The sequence below is a fragment of the Balaenoptera borealis genome (genome assembly GCF_965194805.1).
Source record: "Balaenoptera borealis genome assembly, chromosome: 1".
Taxonomy (NCBI): Eukaryota; Metazoa; Chordata; class Mammalia; order Artiodactyla; family Balaenopteridae; genus Balaenoptera; species Balaenoptera borealis.
The window spans coordinates 133,050,674-133,070,765 of record NC_138860.1 but is presented as its reverse complement, the minus strand read 5'-3'; the positions used below and the strand labels follow the sequence as shown (position 1 = coordinate 133,070,765).

The 20,092-nt window shown below is 34.3% G+C and overlaps 1 protein-coding gene across 4 annotated transcripts; it reads right to left on the bottom strand.

The window, feature by feature from the left end:
• Positions 1-1,603: 1,603 nt before the first annotated feature.
• Positions 1,604-20,077, bottom strand: ZRANB2 (zinc finger RANBP2-type containing 2). 4 transcript variants are annotated; one of them, XM_082358580.1, is made up of 11 exons: positions 19,952-20,077; positions 17,464-17,516; positions 17,265-17,373; positions 15,809-15,891; positions 10,563-10,639; positions 10,152-10,286; positions 8,820-8,989; positions 7,207-7,293; positions 5,092-5,250; positions 3,972-4,045; positions 1,604-3,451 (listed from the first exon to the last, which is right to left on the bottom strand). In XM_082358580.1, exons 1-10 carry the CDS (start codon positions 20,005-20,007, stop codon positions 4,012-4,014), a joined length of 963 nt encoding a protein of 320 aa, XP_082214706.1. In that variant the 5' UTR covers positions 20,008-20,077; the 3' UTR covers positions 1,604-3,451; positions 3,972-4,011. The 4 variants fall into 4 exon arrangements, 3 of the variants coding, with proteins under 3 accessions (XP_082214706.1, XP_082214705.1, XP_082214704.1); XR_014235318.1 differs by having other exon boundaries at positions 3,355-3,451; positions 3,972-4,041; XM_082358579.1 differs by lacking the exon at positions 3,972-4,045.
• Positions 20,078-20,092: the final 15 nt, after the last annotated feature.

The window sequence follows — 20,092 nt, the reverse complement described above, 5'->3', positions numbered from 1 at the left end:
CTTCCCCCACAGGAGGCAGAGTTGAATTCTCCCTATCCGTACTCTAAAGGTGGGCTACACTTAGTAACTTGCTTCCAAAGAATGGAATAAATTAAGGGAAAAAAATGAACTACAATGGTGATTTCAGGCAATTCCTACCTTAATCAAGTGATGAAGGTTAACATCCCCAGTGATGTCATATGAATATCATGTATCCCTGACATGATGTGGTGAGAAGGGCACTTTTCCTCTGTGGTATTTGCTCTAAAACCCCACAACTCCAGTCTAAACACAAGAAAAACCAGACAAACTCAGAATGAGGGACATTCTAAAGTATACCCAGACAGTACTCCTCATGACTGTCAAAGTCATCAAAAGCAAGGAAAGAATGAAAAACTGTCAGACCAGAGGAGACTGGAGAAATGTGACAAAAAAGTGTAATGTGGTATCCTGGATTAGAGTAATAGAAAAATGCTGAAATTCAAACAAAATCTGGATTGTAAGTAATAGTAATATATGAATGTTGGTTTCTTAGTTTTGACAAAATCACAGGGTAATATGCTAACCATGGTGGAAACTGGGTGGGAGTTTCCCACTATTTCAAAATAGTATGCCTGTCTACCAATCTACCTACCTATAAATGACTGAAATTAACACCTTCTTACTAAATCAGATTAAAAAACATCTGACCATTTTGGCTTAACATTTATCTTCTCAAACATGTTATTTGGTTGTTATTAGAGGTAATACTGAAATCTGCCATTAGACTTGGGGTTGAATCCCCATTATGCTACTCCTATGGCTCCCTTGGGCGAGTTTTTAATTTCCTTAAACTGTAATCTTCCTTTTTGTAAAACAGGGGATGATATACTATAGTATGTAAAGGTGACAGGAAGAATAAGCCTGCAAATCACTATTATATACCTTAAATTGTCTTTAATTAAAACTCTCCACTGTTTTCCAGAAATAACTGTTTTCCAGTTCAGGAAAGCTATAATGATATTTCTATTAAAAAACAAAACAAAACAACTAACGATTACATCAAAATTTTTAGGTAGGGCAGAAGGGAGAAATTCCCTACCTTCTCACCAGCATCTACAACACTAGCTGTGGATGCCAAATATCAAGAAGAAAACATGAGAAAAAAAAAAAAATCAAAGATTAGTTTTACCTTGGTAAGTATGCCTAGAGATGGTCTTATCCTTAGAGCTTGCTCTGAACTTGGACATTTATTACCAGACACCAGCCATTCAATGTTGTTTAGATGAAGGATTCCACATGGAAATTTAAGAACCCTTGGCAGTTAAAAGGGATACTTGTTGAGTGCTATAAAGTGACAGTTTTAATGGAAGCACACTATGGCATGTTTTTTGCCACATGAAATAAGGTTATGTTCTGGTATAAAGTATTCAACTAATTTGGGTTCACTTCTGTTTAAAAAAAGTCACAAAAATTGTTCAGTGTCCAAGGTTATAGTGATCATGGCTTTGGAATGTTTTAAACCAAGCATTCATATATAAAAATAAGGTGACCTTACATAAAGGGTAAGTGAATATAGGGAGTTTAAGATGCACAATCAAAAGTAACAAACCAGACTGTAAATAGCTTAAAAATGAACATTAAATCAGAGCTTAAAAATTCTAATTTATTTCTAACAAACACCACTTGATGCTCGACTCACAAGCTTTATTTACATTTGTCTACAGCATCATTTCCTTACGAAATGAACTAGTACAGCTTAGTTAAACCAAATAAAATCATAATCATTTGAACTGTCTGTAAACTACTATTAGCTAAATTTATAACCTTGCATTTACTTATTAGTACAGCCAAAGATTTAAATACAGAAAGCACAAGAATAAACCAACGACAACATGTAGAATCTAGAAGATCATCTGGGCAATTTAGAAGGTGGACTTTCAAGAAGTCTGAGGCACAATTACAAGAGAGTAAAAGTTCTTGTGCAACCTACAGTAAATGTAGCAAAGAACATTTTAAGACATAAAAAAAGCAGGGGAAGTTCATTGTAAAAATATTATCAAAATATTTCTACGTAAGCTATTTCACTTTCATCTTTAGATGAGTTGAAGAGAAAAATCACTCATTTTAAAATAAAAACAAATATAATTTTGGTCTGTCTACTAAGTACCTTAAAACATCTTAATTTTTAGTTGCAGTAAACATTAATATTAAGGAAACACAAACAACCCCCCCGCCCAAAACAAAAAATGTGGATACTGATCCCCATGACAAAAGTTCCCAAGCACAACTGTCAACTTCCCTTAATATACTTACCTTGCATTGTCACTGAAGATACTGTTAAGAGAAACCATTTTTAAAACCAGAAGACAGAACAGAGCTCAAATGACCAGATTTTAATTTTGAGAAAAAAACCTTGAAAGTATTTTAAGCCATAAGTAATTTCAAGTGAATAGGAACAATTATTTCTGCTTATGTCATGAGGAAATAAGCATTCATTTGTTACTCAGAAGAAAATTTTATGCAATGTGTTTAAAGTTAAACATCGCAAAGCAAATGTTCACTTAAATTCACAATGTCTGTTGGTCTTTCACCCAAAGAGAAATATACTTCAAAAACTTTCTTCAATCTGTTCCTCATTAACTATGATTTAACTCTGTCTAGCCTATAATGTGATAACTAGATTTTTAAAGGATATCACACAAAGCTCCTAAAAATATTAAACATTTTAAACTAAGATGTTTTTCTCATCAACCATATTAGTAGAGAAGAGATGAACTGTTTGGCATTCTTGCTCAAAATTACGTGTCAGAAAAGGAGAAATAAATAACACCTTTCTCCTCTCCAATTCACAAAATTAAACTTGGTGGTGCAAAAAGTAAAACTGGATAAAAGAGAAACAATGATTCTAAGGCACCCTTAACATAGGGAATTTCAAAATAAAGAAATTTCCAGTTGACTGTTTTACAACTAGTTAATAAGAATCACATAGGTTAACATAAACAGGTTGACTCCTTTTCCCGGATTAACATAAACAGATTGTTTCCAACTACTTTACCACAGTCTTGCTTCCATGCCCAAAGTCCAGACAAGCCTAGGTAATGCTCATATTTGGAGATGAGAAAACCAAGAGTTCAAATTAAAAAACAAAGTACTTTGTTATAGCTGAGATGGTTTTAAATGAAGCAAATGGTTGTAAATAATGAATGATAAACAAAGCATCTATTTTGGGACATTATGGCTTAAAATACCATTTACTTTTAATTTCACAAATAAACACAGCTGTATTGTTCTGAAAAGCAATGAAAGGCATGCACCTCTACTAGCAGATTTAGCACTTCTGACCAAGTAAGACACCAACTTCTTAAAAAATATGCTTCATGCACTGTACTGGACTTTTTTTTTTTTTAAGATGTAAATTTTAATTCATTATTTCTTTTTTGAACTTGAACGGGAACCAGAATGGGATGATCCAGAAGGTGACCTGTGGTGCCTGTAAGACATAATGGAGAAAGCAGGTAATCTGGTAAGCTGGAGCTGAATATCAGCATTCATAAGACTTTGAGAATATGAAAATTAAACCTCATTACACTGGTAAGAGGAATAATTAAAATCTGAGATATAAACTTATACACATAAAATTAACTAGTACTTAGACCTTGGATATGAGCCCAGTAGCAGTGCAATCATAATTTAAAAATCTCTCAAGATATAGCCACCTCTCAATTATTTAAGGTAATGAAAGAAAGCCTTGCAAAACTGTATAAAACTACAGATTAATACAACAAAGACATATAAACTTGGTGATGGCAGCGTGACTTAATCGTTCTCTTTGATACACTGTATATAATGTGGTAAGTCTATATGTAAAATAGATATAGCAAGGCTTCTGTGTATGCAAATATATATCCATAAATAATTATGTTTTGGAAATCTAGGTCACACAAGATGATTGTACAATTAGTTACAGGATTATATTCATGCAGCTAATATGAATAAGGCAATATATCAACCTGGGTAAAGTAGTGGTGTTCCGAGGGGTTGGCCCTGGGCTCAGGGTTGTTTAGTGTTTTCACCAATCACCTGGCTTATGGAATAGAGAACATGTTCATTAAGTTTAGATGACAACAAACTAGGGGGATTATATGTGGCTAAGATAAAAATTTGCAGACGTGGAAAAAAAGCAACAGAATGAGTTTCATTGAAGTATGGAGTAATTTTCTTACAAAGGAACAAATGCACAGAAATGAGACTACTTGTGTGTAACCTTAACATCTAAACTCCAAAATGGGAAGATGCAAAACCAGTCATTATGTACAAGTAGAGGTAATCCTACCACTGAACACAGCAAAAATCAGATTTTATCTAATCCTTACTTTCACAAGCTGAAAGGATATAAAAATTTGCAAAGATTATTAAGGAAGCCATTAAAATGACTATGTAGACATTCAGAACCAAGAGAAAAATAATAAATCCAAATAATTAATTAGCCTGCTGCAGAAAAGGCTGACAGATGACACACTTTCCCACTTTTAAAAATGTCAACACAGATAAAGTAATCTAGTAAAGGTCTTTCTCTACAAAAAAAAGGACTTGGACTGAAAGATGAAAAATGTATTAGCTACAAGAACAATTTCCTTATAAAGGGCACGAAACAATAATTTGTTGTGGAAATGCATTTATACATATTTAAATTAGGACAGATTTCCAATGATCTGTAATAGTTAATTTTCTTATTAGATGCCCTAGAATCCTACGGTTTCTAATATTTAATGTAAAATCAATAGCATAAATTAATACTTATAAAAATCAACCTCTAAATTACGTCAACACACAGCTTCTGAATTAAAATCTTAAGAGACAGAAATAACCGAGAGTTGGCTATAATAATTATATATGAAAATAAAAATTTAAACAAAATGATCAAATAGTGAAGAGAGTGGTTTGATCTTTTCTAAACAACCTGATCAAAGCACAAAGGATAAACAAAGTAATTATCTGTTTTTTGAAGTCCAAAGTTGTAAAGAATAATTTGAAGTGGGAACGAAGGAGATAATGAAAATCTAATCCTTGACTGAGAAGTTCAGTTACACACTTAAGAACACCCATTCTTATTTCTACAGAAACCCAAACCTTTCAGGTGACCGTGATCTTGTTCGTCTTTTTTTGCGATCACCAGATGAAGAAGATCTAGAACGACTTCTCTTTCTGTTCCTCTCAGGAGAAGATGATGAACTTGAGTAAGATCTTTTTCGTGGGGAAGAAGAGCCCCTGTGGGACCTGGAGCTGGATCTTCATTGATTGAGAAACAAATCAAACATTTCATTAAAAGAAGAAATCAGGCAGATGGTTTAGTTAATAGCTCCAAAAATAAACAAACAGAATTTATAACTATAAAAATTTTATAAGAAAGAATACTTACTGCTTACTCAACAGAAGACTTCTGGTTCAACCATGAAATAATTCTACTTAAATAATTTACTTTAACTTCATCACTTTAAAAAATTCTAAGATAAGTGCTCATTACTTACAATTAAAAACCAGCTTAATGTTTTAAAGTAGAATTAAATTCTTCTTTTAAAATTTAAGGCTTTCATTTTAAAGTATACATAAATAGCAAAGCTAACAGGTGGGCATTTGCATGACTTTATGTCTAGAAACTACATCCTTCCATTGGGGAAAAAATATGTATCATACAACTTCCTGAGGAAAGTAAGCATAACAATTCGCTGTGGAATTATGCAACTTATTAGTTAAGCTGCTGTAGAAAAAGCAGGAATAGGGGGACAAAATGACAAAGAACAGTAGCTATTAAATCGCTAAGTATTCAAAGGAAAATAAAATGAATAACTTTAAAACTTGATTTATATTAACAATATTTATTTTTATGAAGGATTACTATCCATGAAGTATGAAGTGTTGACATTCACATGTTTCAGGCAGAGGTAAATGCGCAAATGTTTAAATACAATTTTTTTCTTCATTTACATATTTTGGTTGAAGTAATTTAGCTCAAACTTCCCAAAAAATTCACCTTTGGGCTTAAAATAAAATCAGAAAGCCCAAAAGGAGAATTCTTTGGAAAGTTATAAGCAATGAAAAAAATGTTTGAAAAGAATATGAAGGCTGTTCTGTAAACCTTAATTAAAGTGCTTCCCAAAGGGAACTAGGACTTAAGGATCTTCACCTAAGAAGCACTCAAATAAAAGAAATGAAACATTGATAATACATAATAATAACAATAATCTCACTTGCTCTCTATTTTGTATTGGCTTAATACAAGTGTGCATATCATTCTTTTCTCCTTAATGTTCTCAAATTACAGTTGCCCTCTAATGCTACAGATTGGCTCTAAAATAAGCTGTTAAGCAATTATTTTTACTAAAATAGCTACCACTACACTTCAGTGTACTTCCACACAAGTGGAATTTTCGTTGATCTCTCATTCATGTTAGCTGCCTTTAATAGATAAACAAATTAAATTAAAAAAGAAAGGCAGTATATTTTGACCAAGACTAGAAAAAACTTCAAGAGACTAAAAGCTAGTTTCTCACTTGCTTCTCTACAAATTATTTTCCCTCTGCAGGTCTAACTAAATGCAACCTGAAGTTAACAAGAATGCTTACTTTAAGATCACATCTTACCTAGACTAACCAACCAAACTTCTTGATTTAATTTGTGGAATTTAAGAAGTGTCTGTATTTCTTACATACTATACATACTGTGTACAATATTCTCTTATATTACAGATAAATGGAAGTAAAACCCTCCAGAAACTTCATCTAATATAAATGACAAAATTATTTCTATAAATATTGAAACAATTGCCATGCAAAACAAAATCTGTTTTGAGGCAGTTATTTTTCTTCCTTTTAAAATATGGAGTAAACTTTTTATTTGCATATCTCAATTTATTTTAACTACTACTGCAAAATAACTTTAATGAACAGACATTTGGTGATAAGACTTGGCTCCATCTTCCTACTTCATCACAGTTTAGCACAAAAATAGCAAACCTTGCATAATGCAAAATAACCATGTTAATTCAATCATGGGAATGTCTTGGCACACTGCTGGCAATGGAAACGTCTCACGGTGAGAAAATTAAGCTGAGGCAAGTGCATTAGTTTTCTAATGCTAAAATAAAATTGACAAGTAGAAGCAAAATAAGAGGAAAAAAAGCAACGCCTTCTGCAGCCTTTAAATATTTTTTCTCTCTGCTTTACAGAGAGATGCTACCTCATTCACCTTGATTTCGACCCACGAGATCTCGAACGTTCTCTGGAACTGGAACGAGATCTTGACTGCGAACTGGAAGAACTTCTTGAACGGGACCTGGAACAACATGGAAGGATTTTTTTTTTCCAGGACCATTTAATTAAGCTTTGTGATACGAACACTGAAAGAAAAATATGTATTAGAATTCATTTTCATATAGTAAGAATACTATTTGGGACATATATTTTCAAAATACAGTATTTTAAGGTTTATTTTAAACTTTTATTCTGTATTAACACTTATGCCAAAACTTAAGGTAATAGATTAATTTTTGAAAATAATCAACTATTACTTTCCAAGTTTGACAAAATTTCTCTAAAAATCATTCGAGATTGTACAAATAAAAACGTCCAGCATTATCACTTTATTAACACTGAATATATGTTCACAAATATTTAAAAGTATCCCGGGACTTACACATCCAGGAATACTGGATGTTGAAGTTTATATTTAACTTCTGTGAAATATTTCCATCAATTTCCCTTTTCCAATTTAAAAATCCTTCTATTTTCTTAGTCACTATCTAGCATAGAGCTTAAATGTTGATATGTGTACGTTTTTAAATCTACAGGTTTGTCTACTCAAAGGTTAGAGAATTAAAGAGAAACTACATTGACAATCCTGTCACTGTTTTACGTAATTATATTACTGAAAAATGACATAGGGGAGATATGATCCATTTGAATTTAAAAAGTCAACAAATGAAATAAATTTCATTTACTAATTTATACACTTAATTTGTCCCTGAAAATAATAATCTGCAGAAAAACAATAATTTTTACCTTAAAATTATCTTTATAATCACTCTTTTAAGCTTTCAGGCTTTACAGTACTCAATTAACAATTATCTAATTATTAATTACTCAATTAGCTAATATTTTATTCCCAAATACAGTTAAAATTCATGGCACATAGTTTCACTTAACTAAATAGGAGTTCTTCAAGGGAAGATTGCTTACATAAGGTATTGCTTTTTCTCAACCAAAACTTCATTTTTATTGTCGACTGCACAACGAGGGATTTTTCAATTAAAACTTTACATTACTAACAAAATAATATTCAAGTACAACACAAATTACATCTTCTAATTTATTCCTGGACAGCTCTAAGTATGAGCATTAAGACAATAGAATACAGCTGAATTTGCTTCTTTATTCAGAACACATATACCAAATAAAACACTGTGTAGTAAGCAACAACTTAAATGCCTAGAAAATTTTTGTACTAGTGGGAAATATAAATCTTCCCTTTACTTTAAAATTTCTAAATGTAAACCATCTCCTTAGATAACTCAGTATCACTATATATAATGATTTAATTGAATTTTTAAAGTCTATTTTAATAAAAGGCATGGTGTTAAAATGGACTTAAGGAAGTTTAATATTAAAATTTTGTATTTCTGAAAATACAGGACAATAACTTCATGGCACTAAGACAGAAAAAATTATCTTATAAAAGATGACTTGAATGAAAACTCTGAAATAAAAGGAAAGCTTATTTAGTCAAGAAAAACAAAATTTATAAGTAAAGAAGTTAGATACTGACATTTTGACTGGTGTTACCCTTGACCTGTACCCGTTTACCTGGACCTAGACCTTGAACTGGAGGGGGAGGATGAGCGTGATGAAGATCGTGAATGTGAAGACCGAGACTTTGAGCGACTTCGTCTATTAGATTTCTTTTTATTACTATCTTCTTCTTCACTGGCATCAAGATTATATTTTGAGAGATCAGCATCATCTTCATCCTCATCCTAACGGAAACTCAGAGTCAATTATATTTAGACATTTAGATATCCATGCTATCTAGGAATGATGAATAGTTCTGTGTACTGGACATCTCCATATGGATTTATTATATAGCTAACACCTCAGCAAATTCATTCTCAGTCCTGAAATCTGACTACTACATTCCTCATCTCAGCTAAAGAGACTTAATGACTGTCTCAGACATTTAAAGAAGTAAATGTAGAAGTCATACTCATTTTCTTTTTCATCACAATGTATTTCCAAATGAGCTGTCAAAAATTTTCAGTTTTACTCCCTTAAAAGTTCGTGAATCCAGCTCCCTTAGTCTTAGTTCAGAACTTCATTCATTAGTATACTACCATAACCTTTTAGGTAGTCTCCCTAACTGCGAATCCATTCTGCCTCCCAAGTATCTCAATATGTTGACAGTCATCACTCTAAAACACAGATCAGATAAATATCTCATTTGTTTGTTTTTAAAACTTGTTTCACATTGATTTGTTCAGCTGCATTCAAGGGCATCCTATGCTCAGTCCCCAAAGTACCCTTAATCTGGATCTATTCATCCATAAAATTTTACACTCAGGCCCCACAGAAAAAACATCACCAGACCTAATGTGGCTGCTGACTCCCTCATTACATTCTCCCCTCTGCTCTAACCACACTAGCCTATGTATGATTTTTTGGATGGTGCTGGCTTGTTTCCTGCTAGGGGAAACTTTATTTGCTGTTCTCCCTGCCTTAAAAGTGCTCTGACCCCAGCTCTTACAGCAGGCTCCTTCATATCATTCTGTCACTCAAGTTTCAGCTCAAATTCCACTGCCTCAGAAATGCCCCATCCACTAAAACCAAAGTAGCTCTTCTAATGCTCTGCTATCACATCATGTGTCTTCACCACAGTATTGCTATCTAAATTATCTTGTTCATTTATGTCTTTCTCCCTCTGGAATTTAAGTTCCCTTAAGAGAAGGGTGGTTGTGTCTCAGTCACTATTGTATCTCCAGAGTCAGAATAATGCTTGGCAGAGCAGAAGCTCAAAATCTTTGTGAAAACAAATGATTACATTGGAGAACACATCTTCACCATGGGCCAAAGGTTGTCAAAGACATTCATATGTTATCCCATAGCCTGAATAAGACAACGGGGAAATATAAGGAAATAATTTACCTCATCTAATTTATATTTAGAAAGATCTTCATCCTCATCCTCTTCTTCTCCCTCAGATTCTTTATCTTCAACTTCCTTTAAAATAGATGCAGGACCAACTGCCTTCCCTCTGTATTTTTTCTTTTTACGTCCAAACTATAGAAAAAGTTTCATAATATTTCTGTTAGCTGAAACTGTTAAAATAAATACTTTTTTTCAAAGAAATTACTTGTATATATTTAGGTTAATATACATTTTTATGTCAATTATATGTTTAAGTCCATTATGATTTCCTACAAAATGGTAAGCTGCTGTAAAAGACTCAAAGTGTACTTACAAAAATGAGATACATTTAATATTTTCCTTTTGCAAGGTATTTTCTAACATGTTTCTCTAAGTTGCTTTCAACCTGCACACTAATGTATAGCTTACCTCATCATATTCACCATCAGATTCTTCTCTTTCTATATATTCAACATTTTCTCTTTCATTAAAACCACCACCATATCCTAAAAAGGGGGGGGGGCATATACTGTTATAACAATTCATCAAAGTAACAAAAACATGTCAGAATCACTTACAAGCAATAGAAAAAAAGAAAATCTTATCAAAGACATTTGTCTATCCCTTTAATAAATTACTGGTCTAAAAAAAAAAACAAAAAAAACCCCCACCAAATCACTATAGAGAACAGTCTCAAAGTTACATACCATAGCTGGAGAAGTCCCGTGGCTACACTTATAGCTCTTCTCAATTTCAAAATGTCCTGTATGACTTTAGTAATGCACGGAATATATGGGTGGAAAACATCTCCTTAAACCTCTGCTATAACCAAGTTTTAAACGGACTTTCCTCTGTAGTTTATCCTAATTCTTCTGGGAGAAGTGGGTTCAATAAGAACCAACTATCAAATTTTACTGTTTACTAGTTGAAAATGGTCTGAAATCTTTTGATACACTGAAATTTTGCTGGGCTAAAGTGTAGCTAGAGCTTGGAAAATTTTTAATTATATAGACAAATATAATGACACAATAAAGGACATCCAAATTGGTTTTAAATACAGTTAAAAGTCACTCAGGTTTTCTGAAGAAGCCAGTAACTTCTCAACTGAAAATATGCTACTAAAAAGCAATCAGGATCAGCAACCATTACTGTCTGCTGTCACAACTAACATCTACAATTTAGACTGAAAGATCTCTGATGTAGGTTTAACAGAGATTGGAATAAGAAAGTGAGTTAGTTTTAGAGAAAATGAGATAAGAAATTCTGAAAATATCTCCCAATGAAAAAAAAACAGAGATGTGGTTAAGAGTAACATAATCTAACTACCTCATATTTCAGAACAGTACCAGCACATAAAGAGTGATTCCTGGATTTAATGAACCAGCAAAATGTTAAATAAACTTATAGACAAAAAAGTATTTTTTAAAAATTCAAGATTTGTGACTTTAAATCTGTCAATCACGGACATTAAAAAAACTCATCACTTACCCTCTCATCATTTCATAAAAGAGCCACAAACAAATAGTAGAGAGCATGTAATTGCCCCAACAAAATAATGTAATAAAATTAACTTTCTTAAAAAAAAAAAATCACATTAATACAAAATCCTTCCTTTCTTCACTGTACTTTGTACCAGTGAAAACTGCAATGTATCAGTGTTTATCCTTGGATATCACTAGATATCATCCCTTTTTTCCTCCTCCTCCTACCTTGTTCTGGAGACAAAATAGACTCCAACTGTAATATCCAAGAATTTCCTTTTGTTTCTATGCATATGATACAAAAGTGAAAAGTGTCTTAAATACCAATAACAACTTTTCCTTAGTAAAATCTTGGCTCTAGTTTTTCAGAGTATCAAATATAAAGAAACAGAAACAAGTACAACTGGGTATATGTTCACCTCAAAACAGCTCAAATTCAATGTTAATTTTGGAATATGAACACTGCAGAAAGTTATAATTCAACAATACAGCTTCCTGTCTCTACATATATGTTTAATACTGTATCAGTATGTCCTGAGACTAAGGTACGAGTAGTTTGATAAACAAATTGTAAGAGATGACTAACAGTAAAGACCTAAACCTCAAAATACTTCGAAGTTGGTGAAAAATTAAGACAAAAAAATTCACGGGATCTAGATAGAAAATGATTCGCATAAGAAAAAAAAGAAAAACTACGATACAACAGAATGATTGTTTTTAAGGCCAGTGCAGAAAAACGCCTGATAAACTGGACTATTTATATGTGGAAATGTAGACATATTAAAACAATCCTATCAATAGGCTTTCAATCTAAAGCTAAAAAATGGTATGGCAAATATGGGGAGCTAAAGAATCAATTATACCAAGATTTAGAAAGTGAACAGTAACTCATAGAGGTAGATTTTGCATAGGTATCTAAGTAAAATTACTTTAAAGTGAGTTTGATAGCAAATACAAAGCTATTTTCATGTTCTCTCACATAGGCCATAGAAAAAGAACCTAAACAATCTGCTAACAATAAAGAGATTATTAAGGTATGCTGTATGAACCCGTACAACAAATACACCTCACGAACTCTTTCCCTATACGTGGGAAATATAGCAGCTCTATCATAAAAAACACTTCAGCATCATTTCTACTGAATAATAAGTGAGTTAGAGGAATAACTGGCTTATTTATGTGTGTTTCCCTCATTCTACTAGTTTGAAGCTCTTCAGGGAATACTGTAAAAATTGGTCTTCTTGCTTCCACTCTTGCCACTCCCACCCCCTAATTCTTTTTCCATAAACCAGTAATGTTTAAAGAAAATTAGACGTGTCACTCCCTGCTAAAAATCCTTCAGTTACTTCCCGTTATATTTAGAATAAAATAAAACTCCTTACCATGATTTACATGGCCTTTGCCTATTTCTGAAGTGATTTCTGGAGCTCCTAGGAATTCATCCAATATGCTAAATTCTTTCAAGTCTCAGGGCCTGATTCACACAAGCTGTTTGTTCTTGCTTAGAATGATCTCTCAACTTGCTACTTTCACTTCTTAGCTTAAACATTGCTCTCTCAAAGAAGACTTCATTAATCCTTGCCTTTACATGTCTGTTTTGCTCACTCAAGTATCCCCAGCACCTTGCCCAATGGCCAAAAAATACTTCTTCAATATATTAGTATAGGAAACGCCACAATTCTGGTACCATTTAAAGAATGAGTTTTGATTTTTTTTAAAAGGCTTTATAATACAATTTAGATGACACAAGCAACCAAGAATCTCCGTATGTTTTTAGCAAGTGTTAAAATAAAAATCGTATCTTAAAATTTGTCTCAAAAAATGTAAAAATATGAGCAAGGACCAGTAAAGGATCAAACACAGATTTAAAACTGGCCTGAATTAGGGTTATGACAATGGAAATGAAGAGAGAAAAGGGGATGAATATAACATGTACTTCAAAGGAAGAAGTGCGATACTAACTTGAAAACTCTATGATTCTGTATTTTGATTAATTAGTAAACAGAACAAATAGTAAAGAGAAACTAGAGAGCAACAGTATGTATTAGCTCACATCTTCAACAGTGACCAGCAAAAGACAACTACTTATATACGGGGAAATAGGAAAGAGTCAAGACGCCAGAATGACAGAAAAAAGAAAATGAGTAAAGGAAAGTGAGGTTATCAAACAAACTTTGACAACTTCAGTTGTTACACTATAGCTCTTGCATTAGTGAAACTTTTAAAGAAGTCACAAAATAGGTCAAAGAGAATGTGAATAAATAAAACGCTTTTAGGAATAACAATTTTTAACTGTTGAAAGATTTTGGACTTTATCCTAAAAGCAATCAAAATGGTTTTACACAAATGGAGTTTTTAGTTTGGAACAAAAAACCCCTGGCTGCAACTGAGCAGGAGGGGAATATGTACAGACACCAACAAGATGGCTCTTTTTCCAAGAAACAAGATACAGTGGTATCTCTGCCTAGGGTAATGATGGAAAAGACTTTTGGGGGTACAGGAGAAATGAAGGAGTTATTAAGAAGGACACCTAAGTTTCTGGTTTATGTAACAAGCATATGGTGGGTGGTACTAATCATGAGAAAGAGATCACTAAAAGAGGGCCACGTCCTGGGGGAAAATCATGAATTCAGTTTGGATATAATGAGTTTGACATTTACAGGGTGATGTTGAATAGGCAGCTGAATATACAGGTCAAAGAAGTCTGAGCTAGAGACATAAATTTGGTTCTCACTGGTGTGCCAATGCTCACTTAAACTTAGGGCTTAGAAGAAAATGCCTAGAAAATATAGAGCAAAAAAGAGAGCTCAGGAATTGGACCTTGAAGAACCCCAACATTCTGTGGCCACGAAAATAAAACCAAAAAGGAGACAGAATAAAGAACCAAAGGGGTGTGGGGGGGATAGATTAAAAATATAGGGGAAATAATGTAAACCTTAAAGAGATAAGGGAAGGAAAAAAAGGGAGACCCTTATTTAGGTCTTAGTCTATACAGAGAATGGAATTGTCTAAAGTCAGGGAGGAAAAGAAAACAGGGAAATAGTTTACTAAGTCTAGGTCTGACAAGGTGACTACATACAGAATGGAGCCTTTGATTGTACAAGTTGCTGAATGATAAAATCAGATGTGAAGTACACTGATAATGTGGTTACAATAATTGATGATAATGGGAAAACTATATTCTATTAAGCAAATAGTTTCACCCCACCACTGACAACACACAGAGCCAATGACAGGTTATTATTTAGGCCAATGATTACCAAACACTATCTGAATCACCTGCAGATTTTTGGGACTCACCCCGAAAGAGCTTTGATATTTGATAGCTCTGTTTTGGAATCTGGATTTTCAGGGTTTCTCAAATGAATCTAATGTATAGCCAAATTTGATAATTATTGCCTAAACTTTAGACAATTACTTTAAATGGTGCCCCATGCTCTTTTTTGTCATACTAGGATATCAAATGAATTAAAAAAATGGTACTACCCTATCATTACTAATAACAAACATTTAGACCAGCAGAGGAAAGAGTGAGGAATAAAGCATTTCTAAAACTATCCTAATGTTGACTACTTGTAAGAATAAGGCCTCCTGATGCTGTACTTTGTAAATTGTGAAATTATCAAACAAAAGATGACTTTGTGGATGAGGGGAAAAAAAACAAGGTAAAAAAATATAAGGGCAGGGACTTCCTTGCTAGCGCAGTGGTTAAGAATCCGCCTGCCAGTGCAGGGGACACTGGTTCGATCCCTGGTCCAGGAAGATCTCACATGCCGAGCAACTGAGCCTGTGTGCCACAACTACTGAGCCTGCATTCTAGAGCCCGTGAGCCACAACTACTGAGCCCATGCTCCCCAACTACTGAAGCTTGCACACTCTAGGGCCTGCGTGCGGCAAGCACTGAGCCTACGCTCTGCAACTACTGAAGCCCGTGTGCCTAGAGCCTGTGCTCTGCAACAAGAGAAGCCACTGCAATGAGAAGCCTGCGCGCCGCAACGATGAGTAGCCCCCACTCGCCACAACTAGAGAAAGCCTGCGTGCAGCAACAAAGACCCAAAGCAGCGGCCCCCGCCCCCACAAAAAAGGGAAGAATAAACAATCTTCATTTACTGTGTTCTTATGAGGTGGTATAATTATTAATTTCAATGTTTAGTTCTTTTAAAATCATTTAGTTGGACTGCGTTTGAATCTTACCTGTTCTTTCTTCCAGCTTAGCATACTTCGGAGTATTACACATGTTACACTCTGATCTTCTGGCCCAATTCACATTACTGCAACTTTAAAAGTGAAAAATATCAAATTAGTAGACTATAACATAAGACAAATAGTAAATTTTTAAAATTTTAAAATAAAAAGTAGAGTGAACTCACTATCATAAAGGAATGTGTACTAAGGATGCTACAAAGAAAATGTACCCATGTATGTATTCTGAAGAGAGAGTATGGTTCCAACAGACTGAACTACTTAAGCAGAGAAGCAAAACCTATATAGCATGAAGACTGCCTTTGTCATTTTATGAGAAATCCATGACAAATTATATCTATAGAGTCTGCCATCATAGGGGGGAAAAATACCACTTTAAACGAAAGGGTCTACTAATTTCCCAGTCTCCAAATTCACAAGAGTGAGGTTATACCTTCCAAATGTTAAAAAAAATCTGTTTTGCAGAATCAGTTCAAGCACTGGATCTCAAATTCAACAACTAATCTTGCTGGAAAGTTATCTAATACTAACTTAGTATCTGTAAGACCAGAAATTTGTGTAAGACCCTCTTCCGATTCAGTCTTCTTTCATGTGTATTTGATTCATCTGCTTAACAGAAAAGATGGATATTGGAAAAATCAATACAGCATGTGAAAACCAGAAATATTAAGAAACCTACCTAATTAGGAATAATTATCTATGGTATGCAAGTTATGATTCTAAAATTACTGGGCAAACAGGCAAAATAAATTTTGTGGTATATTTCACATTAATAATACAGGCTAGGGCTTCCCTGGTAGCGCAGTGGTTGAGAATCTGCCTGCTAATGCAGGGGACACGGGTTCGAGCCCTGGTCTGGGAAGATCCCACATGCCGCGGAGCAGCTAGGCCCGTGAGCCACAACTACTGAGCCTGTGCGTCTGGAGCCTGTGCTCCGCAACGGGAGAGGCCGCGACAGTGAGAGGCCCGCGCACTGCGATGAAGAGTGGCCCCCGCTTGCCGCAACTAGAGAAAGCCCTTGCACAGAAACGAAGACCCAACATAGCAATAAATCAATCAATCAATAAATAAATCTTTAAAAAAAAAAATAATAATAATAATACAGGCTAAAAGTTTTTGAGATTTTTTAACAGAAAGAAATAGGTTTTAGTGCTTTTAAATACCCTTCCCTCGGTTTTTTTTTTTTTTTTGAATGTTAGCTCACCTTAAGCATCTGTTTACTGGTATACATAATTCATCTTAGTAACAACTAATATTACCATTAAAAAATAGAATTTAAAAGTTCTTTATACTATGTCAGATATAGACTTAATAATAATCAACAGACCTTTAATTTAAAGGTTACTTTGGCTTGTCAATGTGACTAGTAAGAGTAGGTAATATTAACAAGTAGTGGCTAGATATATTATTATGGGAAAAAGTGAGGACGATAATTTGAAACACATACGTTTTACACTGCCAGTCATTAGCACTAAACAAGCCTCGGCTCTTTTCTGCGAGTGTCTTTCCTATTTCAGTGCCTCCAGCTTTCATCATCTTAGCCTCAGTTGTTTTCTCTGAAGAATAGAAAAATGAAGTATGAATCTGGGAAAATAAAGAAATGATCTGTATACACAGTCTTAAAGGAAGCTTCCTTAAATGCTTACCTCGACCACATCTATTACAGCTAGTTCTTCTAGCAAAGTTTACATTTCCACATCTGAAAATAAAGTAAAAAATATTTATACAGACATCTACTAAACTTATATAATTTTAAAAATCTTATTACACAACTTTTTAATGTGTCCTCCCTATATACCTGGGTCCAGAACTTCTACCACCATCTCTTTTCATGTTAACGTCAATGTTAACAAAAAACCCCCCAAAAACCAACCCTCAAAATTTAGATGGAAAAAATACAAGATTTGAAGTCACAAGTCGAGGATAAGAAACTCCAATCTTTCACTCACCAATTATGTGATCCTGGTAAGTCACTTAGGATCTATGTGCCTCAGTGTCCTATTAGCACATATCATTAATTATAATGAAATCCCCTCACAAAGCTTAAGTGAGATGTGAGTCCACTTGAACAATTACTGATGAAGCACCGGGGGTTCAAAAAAACTTTAAAGTAATTCTTCGTATAGAAAATAAGATGATACAATAAGAATTATAAGAAATACAAAATCCTAAGGGTGAACCAAGGGGGAGAAAATGGGTTAAGTCAGATACGGCTTCACAGATCTTAATAAAATACTCTTGTTAGAAATAGGAGGTGGGATGGTAAAAAACAAAGGGAGATAGGTTGTACTGACTAAAAATATAAACAGGTTCAATAATTAAAAGAAAACTGAGTTTTGGGGGATATTTATCAACCTCTGAAACCTGGTTGAAAAACTACAACCAATAATCTCAACACATCAAGTAACCTATCACTTTATACCAATATTTAACGAACAAAAACAAAAAACTTACTGGGTTCACTAACATGGTCTTCACAGTGCATCTGCATGTCAGTAAAAGCATGCTAAATGCTCTGAATAACATGTACAGATTAAATTTTAAAATGCTGATTATTTTTTAGGTGTTATACTAGTATGAAATAAAGTTGTGAAATATGCAATGGACACTAAACTGAAGCACTCCAATTAATTTTGAGGTTGTTATTCCCCCCTAAAGAATATCTTTATGACTCCAATAAGCATTGAAAATATATTCTGAAAATGTTTTCTGGATTTATACAAATTGTTGAAGTTACCCTGTTCATATATTTGTAACTGAGTTGAAATGTACTCTCTTACAAAAACCTACCTCAAATATTTGAGTATACTGTCATTAATGACACTGTCAAAAGCACATTATTCTACACATAACCAACAACACAAAAGTCACTTGTTTGTTCTATTCAAAATGGTTAGACTCGAGACCCTTCAAGTCATCTTAATCTTTATGCAATCGAGAGCCATCAATTTTTTATGTAAAAAAACATGATGTTTCATTTAAACTGCTTAAAATATGAATAGAAGGCAAATGCTGGGGAAATAAGGACTTACTCTCCTTTGACATTTGATTTCAAAACTACTATCCATAGCTATCAACCAGTATTTGCTACATTTTATTGCTCTACACATACAGTCTATGTTATATCACTGTAAGGGAGCTCTTCCACCTTAGTTTTTTTTTTTTTTTTAAGCAAAGTTAAATAACCTATTTAAAGTTCCATGATCCATAAGCGATAGGACTGGAATTAAACCTAGGTTTATTTGCTTCAAAATTTTTACTTTACTACCATGAACTCCACATGCTATCTGTGGCTAGCTTAAGAAATCAAATTTTTTTTTTTGGAACATGAGTTGTGCATTTCATTTTTTTGACAATTACCTTCCGTAGTAATTTTCGTATCTCTCCAAATAGGTAGACCTACTTGAGGACCCATCAATAAAATAGTACTAACAATTTAATAGAGCACACCGGTTTCAGCAGAGTTACTAAAACACGTGCTTCTTTGAAGCAGGCATTCTCCAGGGCTGAGCAGGCAAAAACACAAGGCTCATGTGTTTCGGCTCTAACGAGGCGAAAGGTCTAATTTTGGTGAGGTAATTAAAGGTCAATAAAGAAAAAATCAGAATGTCCCCAACCAAAAGAGGATAGTGTTCGGGAGGAAAGAGTATCAACAGTACGGAAAGTCTGAATTGGAGGGGAAAAAAAAAAAAGGTGAATTATGAGAAACAAAAACATGAGTTCAAGAAATGAACGCTTTCCGCGAACAACAGTCAAGTTCTGCAGGGAAAAGTCACGTGGGGGAGATCAGACACCGACCTGGCCAAGATTAGGGAGATTTCCTTACCGCTGAAACCTGGCCGGGGGCGGGGGGTGGAGTGTGGGGCAAAAGGGCGGCCATCTCGCTCCCGAAAACAACTGGCTGACTTGGAGAGACACGATCTAGGAGACGCTGGAAACATACTCAAAACAAAGGCTCCCGAAAGACCTCATAGTGAGGAGACTAAGAGCCTCCTTCCCGCCCGGGAGCCGGCAATTCGCCGCCTCCACCCGGCTGGTGGTACCAGAGACAGTAAAAACGGAAGATGCCCAGTCGACTCGAGAAAGCCTCTACCGATCAACCCCGCTCCAATTCGGGACCCTTCATAAACTCACTTTTTGTCAGGGCAAATCCAGTCACCGTCACTGACTCGGAAATTCTTCGTCGACATCTTGGACGCCGCCACCACAGCCTCCCGCAGCTGCGTCTTTACAAGAGGAAGCGGGCCGGGGACTTTTGGCACTCCGCGGCTGTCC